The 12,072-nt window shown below is 48.9% G+C and overlaps 1 protein-coding gene across 2 annotated transcripts in view; it reads left to right on the forward strand.

Annotated features, from left to right (window-relative positions):
• MAP6 (microtubule associated protein 6) overlaps positions 1 to 12,072 on the forward strand; it is a 32,089-nt gene that overhangs the window by 9,043 nt on the left and 10,974 nt on the right. For both annotated transcript variants that reach the window (XM_027699811.1, XM_027699812.1), the window contains exon 2: positions 10,293 to 10,506. In XM_027699811.1, the coding sequence (XP_027555612.1) occupies positions 10,293 to 10,506 (214 nt within the window). The remainder of the gene's footprint in view (positions 1 to 10,292; positions 10,507 to 12,072) is intronic.

Below are 12,072 nucleotides of genomic sequence, written 5' to 3' on the forward strand. Positions count from 1 at the left end.
TGAGGTGGGTTTCAGGGAGCTGGGATGGGTTTGGGGGAGCTGGGATGATTTTTGGGGAACTGAGATGGGTTTTGGGGAGCTGAGATGGGTTTTGGGGAGCTGGGATGGTTTTTAGAGAGCTGGAATGGGTTTCAGGGAGCTGGGATGGTTTTGGGGAGCTGGGGTGGGTTTCAGGGAGCTGGGGTGGTTTTGGCATCGTCCTGGTCCTCCCCACCCTCACAGCCAAGAATTCCTTCCCACTATCCCATCTATCCCTGCCCTCTGGCAGTGGGAAGCCATTCCCCCTTGGCCTGTCCCTCCAGGTCCTTGTCCAAAGTCCATCTCCAGCTCTCCTGGAGCCCCTTTAGGTACAGGATGCCTTAAACATCCCACAGGCAATTTAAATTTAAATTTAAATTAAACCCTGCTTTCCTGCCGTAGTTCCTTAGTGCAGGGAAGAGATTTTTCAGGGCAGAACGTGGCAACAGGACCATCCCAGCCCAGAGCTGTGTTTTGTCTGTGTAACTCGTGCTGAGTCCTTCACCTGTGCTCAGCTAAATCATTTTGCGTGAATTGGAATTCACAGAGATCTTGACATGTGGGAGAAACAGCCTGAAATAAAGGAGCAGCAGCTCAGGAGGGGTGAGGGCAGGGTAGGACACAGAGGTGGGGATCAGCAGGAATGCTGGTGCAGGAGCTGTTTTGCAGGGAATCACAAATCACACGTCAGTAATGTTATTTTGATTAAAAAAAAAAATAATAAATTAACAACAAAACCACTCAAAAAAGAAATACTTTTGAGCAAGTCCTGCACTGGGATGTATTAGTCAAGCCTCAGGTAGACTCTTTTATTCAGGTTTTGGGTTTGTCCTTCAGCAATCATGGACCAGAGAGAGTGATGAGGACACCCAGGGGAGGGGTCAGGACTGGGATGTCCAAAGCAAGAAGTGCATTTAATGCTTGGCTGGAGCAAGTCTGAGGGACATTCTGCATGGGAGGTGCCAGCAGGGTGTCCCCACAGCTCCTCTCTGAATCTGGGGGGAAAAATAAGTCATTCCCGTTCATCCCCTGCATTGATTTTCTGTCTGCAGTGACCTTGGTGCTGCTGCCTTCCCTTTCTGCTCCCCGGGGCACAGGTTGGATGAAGCAATTACAGCTTTAATAAAAGCTGCCTGGGCGTGTGTGTGTGTGTGTATGTTTGATTTATATTATCCTGATGGCTTCTGCTGACCACCAAACGTTGCCCCACTGCCCTCTCTCCTCCCTGCCACGCTCCAGGTCCTTTATCCCACTGTTGGAGCCTTATCCCATGTTGGACCTCGTGTGTCTTTGCAACCAGGACCAACCCAGCCGTGTGTGGGCTCACAGCCTCCTCACATTCCTGCGCTTTTGGAATCAAAACCCCCTTCCCTTGGGAGCAGAGGAGGGTGTGGGACCACGGGACCTGCCCTGCCTGGCTGCAAAACACCCCGTGGTGTTCAGGAGGGGTGTGGATGTGGCACTTGGGGACGTGGGTTAGTGGTGGCCTTGGCACAGTTGGACTTGATGATCTCAGAGGGCTCTTGCCATATGAATATTCTGTGTTTCCATGGCTCCAGAGCAGGATATCCACGTGGATATTGCAGAGATCAGTGGAAAACACCTCATCGTTTGGGGCAGGGTCAGGATTTGATCAAACTGAGCAGAGCACAGCCAGGAATGACCCCATTTAACTGCTGCAGCAGAGAAAACCCAACGTGACAGCTCCCAAACAATCCTTTCCCCCACCTTCCTTTGGGTTGAATTTTCTCCAGGCTGGCACGTTACTTTGTGTTTTGGGGGGTTTTTTTTGTTGTTTTTTTTTTTTTTTGCACTGCAGTATTTAATTGTTACTTAATATAAACATTTTATGACCTGCTACAGGAGGTGAATTATTTATGGGAGGGGAAGGAGGGCTTTTCCTGAGCCTTTCTGCCCTGTCTGCTGCAATAAATATCAATCTGGGAGCGTGTTTAGGGCTTGCACGCTCTGCCTGGGAGACAGGGATGCTGCCTGCTCCCATCAGCTCCTCTCTCAATTAACTACCTGCTTAATACATTGGTGCCTGGCATGCTGGACCTCTCCATCAAGCTTGGAACAGCTCCAAGGGAAGAAGTATTTTTGCAAATGGTCTCGCTTCCAAACGAGAGCAGTGTTATTCACCCAGCAGGTGCAGGTGGCTGGGAGAGGCTCTGAACGTTTGCTGTGCCCACAAAGGTGCTTCCTAAGAGCCAAATCCTCCCCCCAGTTCTTTGCAGGGGACTTATAAAAGTGGTGCTTTTGATTTTTGGTCTCCAAATTTCCTGCCTGGGGTTTTTTTTTTTGGGCTTTGGGGAAGGGATTGCTGTGCCCAGGTCTGCGTGCTGGCAGCTGGGTTTGGGATGGGTGATGCTTGCAGGGAGGGATGCTTTTATTCAGTCCTGTTTTTCTTGGGAAGTGGGTTTCCATGATCCAGACCTATTTTTCAGGCTCTTTGCAGCCACATAACAATGGCACCGTCCTCTAGACCGGTGTCTCTGGCCACAGGAGCACCAAGGCAGCTCTGCCTCAAAGCAAGTGGCCCCTTTGCAGCCTCCTGCAGATGTTCCAGGCTGGGTCTGGAGGTGCCAAAAGACTCCAGGGCATCAGATCCCTGGGTGGGAACATCCCATCGGCTTCCCAAGCCGTGGCAATGAAGGATGCTCCCCAAAATGGGAACAGGCTCTGAGTCCCTGAGGTGTTTCTGGGGTTTTGAACACGAGCACCTTTGGTATAAAGCCACAACCCATTTGGGCTGAACTTTGCTCTCAGAGCTCCACACTCCTTGCAAGCGCTGGAGAAGTCCTTGGAAACAACCAATTAATTGTAAAATAACCTTCTTCCAGAACATGCTTTCTCTCCATTTCCCACATAAAGCTTTCTGAGAGTCCTCCTTACCCTTTATTTCCTGGTGGCTTCAGTGTGGGCAGCGTGGTACCTGCAGTGACCACTAATTGCTTCATTCACTCATATTAGTCCTTGTTTTTAACTAATTAGGAGGAGATTTCACAGCAGAGCCATCTGCTCCAGTGCCTTCTGCTGCCTCTCCCCCAGACTCCCCCGAGACAGCTCTGATGGTCCCAGTATTTCCCATTTTGGTGCCACGGGACTGATCCAGCTGTTGGGGGAGCCAGACTGAGTGGTTCCTCCCCATTAGAACATTACTGATGGAAAAGTGGTGCTGGTGGTTTCCCAAGCTCGGGGTGGGAAAATGGAGAGCATTTTCTTCACTGATTTTTCTAATTTCCTGCAGTTCATATAATTTTGTGCCTCCCTCTTGCAGGGAGAGCTTGTAAAGAAAGATGGGTTAACTGGAAGTGGCGTGGATTGAGTATTACACTGTTAAAAGGGGTGGACTTTAATGGGCCTGACTGTGCTCCCTGTTCCACCCACACAGCCCTGGTGACCTGTGCTGCTGTGGTTTGTGGGCTCCCAAAAAGATTCATGGGCATCTTAAGCTTTGTCCTCTTCCCAAGGAATTTTTCCCACCTCCCAGTTCTCTTTCCCTGGGCAACCTGTGCCGGGGCCTCATCACCCTCACAGGGAAGAATTCCTTCCCAATATCCAACCTAAATCTCTCTTCTTTCAGTTTAAAACCATTCCACCTTGTCCCAGCCTCTCACGCTTTTAGAACAACCTTCCCCACAGCACCAGGGGCAATTTTCAAGGGAATTTTCATGTGTTTCCTTTCCAGTAATTCCACATATGTCGTGCAAGGAGCTCTGCACCTTCCTGTCTGCAGTACAAATCAATTGTATAACTAGATCTTGCAGCCCTTGCAAGAGCACAGCATTAAAGGGTAAAGATGGGAGGGGAAATCCACCTCATTGCATTCTCTGAGCCCAGTAATCCTTTATCTGAAGATCTTTGCTCAATCCTCAGCTCTCTTCCTTCATCTGCTTAGTTCCCACCCAGCCCTGTTATGGTTTTCCCAGTTGAAAAGAATTAAAACCTCTTAATTTGGACCGCAGAGAAGTTCAGCGGGTGCCCTGCACAGGAAAGCCTAAAATGGCAAACGGAATTCAGCCCTCTGTCCAAGGGACTGGCTCGGGACTTTTGTGTGCCAAAAGTACTTTAGATTCACAATGTTTCTATGAAATTTTGTAAAGAAATGGGACGAGCTCAAATACAAACCCAGGTGGGCATGGCAGAGGTGGATGATCAGACCAAACATGGGTTAATCCACATTTGTGTTGCATTATTGAAGGCTGTGGTGTTGTGGGATGTGTAGCACATCTCCTTGTCCCTGACTTGTGGACGCTTGTGGAAATGCAGCTCCTCAAGCTGCAGAACTGTTTGCTGTGGAATATCCATCAGGTTGGACCCAGGGGGTGTATCCAAGGAATTTCTGCCAGAGTTCTTGCAAAAGATGTCTGCGCCAATGTTTTTATTATTGTGCATTTTATGTAGTATTTATGTATTTTTATATGTATTTATGCTTTGTATAGTATTTATGTATTTTATTAGTATTACGATTTTTTTATTATTTCACTTGTATTTATCCCCACAAACCATGACCTGAGCTAAATTAAAATAAAGCATTTTTAATTCATCTCCTATTTGTGTCTTCAGACACTCGACATGAGGTGCTGAAAGACATCCCCCCACCAAGAATCTCACTGGAGCCAAGGCTCAACAAGGGTTGTCCAGCCCTGGCACAGTGGAATTTCCATCCCTGGAGGGGTTTTAAAAACCATGTGGAAGTGGCACTTCAGGACAGGGGCCAGTGGTGGCCTTGGCAGTGCTGGAGGAACAGTTGGACTTGATGGCCTTGGAGGGCTTTTCCATCTTAAAAGATTCAGTGATTCCTTGTGCCATGGGGAGGAGCAGGGACAGACAGCTCCTGGTTTTCCTGGATATTTGGATATTTGAATGAGTCCGTTGCACTCACCAGGAACTGCAATAAAAAAAAATCTTCACACTTAAAGAGGAGAAGAATTTACGATGCTGAATTAAATTTGCAATTCCTTCCACTTTTCCTAACGTGAAGGTTTCCCCCCGAGGGCTTTTATCCGTGGGGCCCTGATGCACGAACCTACTTAATGCAGTGTCCATGTTTCTGTGCAGCTGCACGTGTTGTCTTGTAAATGGGGGCAGATCCACGATGCTCTTTGGCTCTCAGACTCTCAGAGGAGCACTTTGGCTCTCCTGCTGCTGTTCAGGTCCCTGCAGCCCATCCTGCTCTGCCTGTGGCAGAGCTGTTCCCAATCCTGCTGGTGCTGCAGCGCCCTGTCAATAGAGGTGCTGCTGTGTCAGAGCATCCCTGCTCTGGAGCTGCTTTGGTTGTCGAACCCTGTGGCAAATTTCACACTCCCCTGCCCTTCTGGAGCTCTGAGGGGTTGGGATGTTGCCCACTGGAGGACAGGCTGTTAAATGGGCTGTTGGCAGAGCTCTGACCCCATCCTGACCCACTTTCCAGGGGTGAACGTGACATTTAAAGCTGGGTTATTTCTGCAGGCGAGCACAGACATGTCAGGCTGTGTCACCCTGGGCTGGCCACTCAATCTGAGTGTGTGGGGATTTCTCTCACCCTTTCCATCATCCATGGGCCTCTCCATGCTCTTATTCCTCATGGATGCTCCTGAACTCTCCCGTTTCTCCACACTGAGACATGGGCAGTGGCAGGGCTCTTACTCTTGGGGTTACTCACCTACAGCTCCTTTTCTCTCCTCACTCCTTGGCCCTCTTGTCGTTTCAGACACGACAACCTGGGCTGAGGAATTATTAATTCTTCCTCCCTGGAAGTCCATGTTCCGTGGCCCTCAGGCAATGCAATATCCATGATTTGTGGGCTGCTGACTGAAGCAGCTTTTATAAATGGATCCCAGCATGGTTCTGCTCTGCCAAATGACTTGACTTCATCCTTTTCGGGACATTAATCTCGGTGTCTTGCTCGTAACCTCCTCCAGCCAGTGCCAAAGTCACCTTCTTGAAGGCTCAGCACTTTTCCTCCTCTTCTGTGCCAGTTCTGTGCTTGGGGATGTTCCCCCGTGCTGATCCCTCCCCATCCTGCTCACACTCACTCCATTGTCCACTGTCCAAGTTTCCAATTCCTGCATTAATATATATCACTTTGTTCTAGCACACAATTAGATATGGGCCCATCCAAACTGACTTGCTCTGTGTACATGTGTGTATATATATATATATATTTGTGTGGGTGGGTGTGTTTCTTAGAGGTTGATTATTAATGTTGGGGAAAAAAATGATCTTGGGCACCAGGAGCTTCTTTATACCATTGACAGTGCCAGTTTACAGTAAATTATTGTGCCCAAGAGAATAGCCCAGGCAGCAGAGGATAAAGCTGCCATTAAACATCCCTGCAGGAGCTGGGGACAGGGCACTGGGTGCACAGGCAGGGACAGGGCAGTGCTGGCACTGGCAGGGGCAGATCTGCTGTGTTGGCCAGGCCAGTGAGAGCAGGAGATGGTTGGGATTGGATTTTCCAACTGAAGGAGGCTGGGGTGGGAAGTGGGATGAGGGACCTCGGTTCCTTTCCTGCTGGAGGTGGGTTGGGAGTCAGGGTTTGGCTCTTGCTGAGCAGTGACCACTGCTCAGACCTGTCCTTAAAATCCCTGGTGTTTGCAGGGGGATGCACAGCCTGTTTATATGGAGTCCCAATGGGATGTTTTCTGTTCACATTAGAAAGAGAACAGTTTTTAGGGTCAGAACACGGGCAGTCCTCTCTGAGCAGGATTTGCTGGCAGTCCAGTGTCTTTGGCTGATCACAGCCAGAGGGAGGTTGGAGGAGATTCCTTCACCATGGAATAACTGCTGCTTTGGCCCATGGTTTTTAGAGAACAGTTAAATGCTGAAGATAACTCTGAATACTCTCAATATCTACCTAAACAGCCGTGACTTAATTAAACTTCATTATTTACTGGAGTTCAGTGTCCTCCTTTGGCATTGAGTTTCAGAGTTCAACCAACCATTATCATTGATTTTAGGTTTCCCACTATTTCATGTCACTGAACATCTCTTTTCCTGCATTAAGAGGTATAAGGAAGCTGGAGGATATTTAGGAGCAAATATTCCAGAAAGGCAAAATAATTTGAAAATCCCAGACAAATCTTTTACTTAGTTTTTTCATTGCTGTTTTGATAGAGGAGCATTAAAGAGAACTGTGATGTTCTGAAATACAACCTTGTGAAGCATTTTGGTGTTTTGCTTCAAAAGAAGGTTCATAGTCCCCTTGTGTTGTCCTGAGTAGAATAAGGGGGAAAAAAATGGGATGGGAAAGAACTAAAGAAACTGAAAAAAACCCACTCCTGGGGTACTCTGAGAGCTGATTTGGTGTGCAGGATTCTCCAGTGGTCTGGACACCACCATGACCTGTTGTTCTGAAAACGGGGGGGGAAATAATGTTTTCAGGGCTTATTTCAGGTTGAAAAAGGAATTTGTAACTTTTGGGCACCTTCCCCACAAATTGGCCTCAGGATGTTAAGCAGTGATGAGGGAATTCTGTCAACTGCAGGATCTCTCTCCAAACCAGAGTTAGTTTTAGTGTTACAGGAGCAACTGTACCTTAGAGAACAGATGTTTTTACTACTCCCAGAACACAGAAAAAAAAAATTAAAATAATTAACTTTTTAAGCTGCTAATTTTCCCCTCGCTTCTTTGCTGCATATAAGGAGTATTTAAATTTATGATACAACATCTCTGAGTGACATAAATATCCTGCAGCATCAGATGTAGCTGTAGTAAATGGTTTGAGATTGTGTCCTCCTTCTGCTCCTCTGCAAGCTCTGGAGAGCAGCTTGTCAGTCATATATTCACCTCTTTAATCCAGTTCTTTGAACGTGTTTCTTCCTCCTTCCCCTCAAAACCCATCATGCAGGAGGGATATTTTAACAATGGACTGCACAGAAATACCTGTGGACAAATGGATGATATTCACTGAATGGGAGAGTCTTCAATTGGGAATGTCTTCAGATGGGAATGGAATGGTTTTTTTTCAGATGGAAAAGCCTTCAATTCATGTGTTGCTCATTCAGTGCAGTGGTTTCCTGAGGAGCAGCATCCCTCAAAGAGGGAGTATCCCTGCCTTTGGCAGCACTGTCCAAACCAGGGAGGGAAATTAGGAAATACAGGTAAAATAAAAAGTCGATGTAGGTAGAAGCAGCAGTAAGGATGGAGAGTAGGAGCTGGGATGTGGCTCAGAGATGCCAGTTCCTACTTTGAGGGGTGTATTTGGGAGTATCTCACACGTGCTCCATGTTTGAATTCCCACCAGCAGAGATTCAGTCCATGAACAAATCCCAAAGAGGCTCATCCTGCAGGCAGCGGTTCCCTTGGAAGAGGAATGGGCTTTTCCATTTTCCAGAGGGACTGTGGGAATGAGAAGTGTGGCAGTGAGCAGGCAGGGAGCTGCCCTGATCCTGCACATGAGAAGGATCCTGGATTCCCAGTCCCCGAGGGCACTGGATGACCTCCTGCAGCCCTGTCTGAGCATCCTCTGATGATGTGTGCCCGTCCAAACTGAAGCTTTCCTGAGCCCCTGGACTCGCTCCAGCTGCTTATCCTCGTAAAAGGGAAAGCTGAATAACCCCGTGCCCATTTGTCAAATTTGGTTGAAGCTGATTAAGATGCTCAGAGCTATTATGGGAAGGGATTGACTGGCAGTACCCTCACACAGAGTTCATTTCCCTCATAATCCGGGCTGGAAATGAGTAACACGGCCCAAAAATGTGGAATGGGGCAGGAGGGGCAGGGTCTGAGATCCCATTGCCTCAGGAGCCCTGAAATTAAGGCAAGAAAATGAAAAGGGGTTGGAACGAAATGAGCTTTAAGGTCCCTCTCAACCCAAACCATTCCCAAACCAAACTCTGGGATTTCCAAGGAAAATTCACCCCTCTGCAGGGGGCTTGTATCACCACTGTTGGGATAACTCCTGGCTTCCACTGGGGTTTTAAGGACCTAAACACTGCCTGGGACTGTGTCTGAGCACAACCCCTGTAAGGCACCAACACATTTGGGTTTCTCCATCCCCATTCTCAGATGAATATCGATTTTTAGAGAGAAAATGAATAGGGTTTGCTTCAAAACTGAGCAGGTGTTGGTGCTGTGCTGGGAAGAACTGGAAAAAAAACAAGAGAAGGAGGTTGTGGAACGTGTCCAGCAGATGTTAAAAATCTTTCAAGAGTGTTTGAGTTTTCTTCCTCTAAAAGGTTGCAGCTCTGTCCAAAAGAAATGAAAGATGGGGTTATTTTTTTCCTGTAACTCAGGAATTCACTGTGAGCTAATAAAGAGGAGCCATAGCTCCACCTGACAGACTATGCATCTAAGACAGCTTTCTCTTGATTATTTACCTGTTTATCCCAATTATTTGTCTGTTAGTTTGGGATTAACTGAACTGCTGAGCACAGTTTGGTGCACTACAGGTGGAATCACACAATTCTCTCCTCACAGGGGTGCCCAGGGCTGGCTGATGTTAATAGACCACATTTCTTTTCAATTCCTCGTAATTTGTCGGTGGGTTTTGGATGAGGTAAAAAATGAGCCTCTTTCTATGTCAACCTGGTGTTACGACCCACCCCAGAAAAAGGGGAGGAGGGGGATAACCCAGGTTCTTATCAATAATTCCCTTGGGGTGGATTAGAGTGAAACAACACTGAATAATCAGTGTCTGAAAACACATATAGGTAGGGTTTATTTTAACAATTTTGTTTTAACAGGTATGTCAGCATTTTGGGTGTTGTCATCTATATATTATCTATCATAGGGATAATCCCTGGGGGGAAAATGCATAAGGGAGAGAAAGGAAAGACAGGATAAGGCTAAGGCAGAGTAAGGGAAAGAAAAGAGAGAGTGGAAAGATGTAAATAGTCACTGCCCACGGGGTCCAGCGATGAAATTTGGGAGTTGCAGCTTCCATGTCTGTGAGTTGAAGTGGTGGCCTTGATCCACTGGGGGTGAAGGAGGGAAGCCCCCACACTCAAAGTGGTTATGAGTTATTATATCCATGGATGGTGTCACAGGCCATGCCACGAGCCTCCAACAGCTCCTGGGTCTGTGCTGAGTTCCCATGAGGGCTCTGGCAAAAGGGTTTTTCCCGCCTTTCAAGATTGGCAGAGGGGGGGACAGGCTTTGATGGGCCATCAGAGGTATAATGCAAAAGTCCTGCAGAAGTCTGCAAAAGCCCCTTGGCAATCCTAGGATGCATAAATCATTAACCATTTCAGTCTGGAGGCAAAAATCCCTTCCACGCAGAGCTCGTTGAGCACAGTGGGATTCCATCCATTGCTCCATCCCTGAACCCATTTCCCTCTGACCCCCAGGAACGAGTTCCGGCCCTGGATCGACGTCAAGCCGGTGAAGGCCATACGGGCCAAGCCCCAGTACAAACCCCCCGAGGAGAAGATGATCCACGAGACCAGTTACAGCGCCCAGTTCAAGGGGGAAAGCAGCAAACCTTCCCCAGCCGACAACAAATACCTGGAGCGCAGGAGGATACGCACCCTCTACAGCGAGCCCTACAAAGAACCTCCCAAGGTGAGGGACCCCGGGGGGACACGTCCGACCCCACAGGGCAGGGCTGGACACCTCTGCCTTCATCCCCTCCTGGGGCATCTTCCTTCTGGCCAGCTGGGGATCCACCTTGGACATGGTGGTGGTGGAGGGAGAACTAAACGTGCCCCGGCCACGTGCTCTGGTGGCCCAGAAACCTCCCGTGCCCTGGGCTGGTCCCACAGCCTGGGCAGCAGGGGAGGGGGGATTCTGCCCCTCTGCCCCCTCATGGGGGGCAGAGCTGCCTCCAGCCCTGGGGAACAACAGCAGGAGGACGTGGAGCTGCTGGAGAGAGTCCAGAGGAGACCCCGGAGATGCTGCCAGGGCTGGAGCCCCTCTGCTCTGGAGCCAGGCTGGGAGAGCTGGGGGGGTTCACCTGGAGAAGAGAAGGATCCAGGGAGAGCTGAGAGCCCCTTGCAGGGCCTAAAGGGGCTCCAGGAGAGCTGGAGAGGGACTTGGGACAACACAGGGAATGGCTTCCCACTGCCAGAGGGCAGGAATAGGTGGGATATTAGGAAGGAATTGTTGGCTGTGAGGGTGGGGAGGCCCTGGCCCAGGTTGCCCAGAGAAGCTGTGGCTGCCCCTGGATTCCTGGAAGTGTCCAAGGCCAGGTTGGACGGGGCTTGGAGCAGCCTGGGCTAGTGGAAGGTGTCCCTGCCTGTGGCAGGAGGTTGCAAATAGATGGTCTTTAAGGACTCTTCCAACCCAAACCATCCTATAATCCTGTAATATGGGCTCTAGAACAGCTTGGTGCACTTTGGAGACAATAGTGCCCTGTGTCGAACTGAGGAGTGAGGGCAGGGCCCAGATGAAGAGGGTTTTGTGTTGTCATTTCCCACATCATTATCTAGGCAGCTTTCTCTTTCTCCCTCTAAAACTATAAGAACTCCACATTACTCTTTTTCCCAGGAACAACACGGTAAGAGCCAGATCTTCATCTGCAGTTAATTTTAATTCAGAGCACAGAGAGTGACAGTACCCACTCCTGGCTTTGATCAGATCCAGGACACGTGTGGAGAAGGGCCTGAGCTGAAATGTTTTCCAGCCCTGTTTTCCAGGAGCAGTGGTGGATCTGTGTTTGAAAGGAGTCTGTGCAGTTTGAAACCAGGACCATTAGTCCTTCCCAGAGTTCCGGAGTGCTTGGATCTGTGGGGACTCAGAGGGGTGGCAGGGCAGGCATGGAGGAGCTAAAGCCTTCTGTTCCTCCTTAATTTTGTAGCTGTTCTTCCCATTTTGGGGGCTGTAGAAACAAGACACTGTTGTGCACTTTTCTCCAGGTGCCAGTCAGTGTCCTGTGCCCCAGGTGTGCCCAAGGAATTTTCCTGTGTTGTGGGAATCTGTTAAGGACAAACAGACTGAGGAGTCCTGTCCTGCAGGAAGGGTGGGGATTTGTAGCAGCCTCTTTGTCCTGAGCATCATTTCTCTTGCTTCCAATCCAGAGAGAGACAATCCCCTTGGGCTTGCTGAAGTCAGAGAAAGATGGGGGAATTGCTAAAATGCCTGATAATATTCCCTCTGCTGTTCATCCTGCTGTGTCCTGATCTGGATACA

This window comes from Neopelma chrysocephalum, unplaced genomic scaffold, assembly GCF_003984885.1.
Source record: "Neopelma chrysocephalum unplaced genomic scaffold, ASM398488v2 Primary Assembly neopelma1_141, whole genome shotgun sequence".
Lineage (NCBI taxonomy): Eukaryota > Metazoa > Chordata > Aves > Passeriformes > Pipridae > Neopelma > Neopelma chrysocephalum.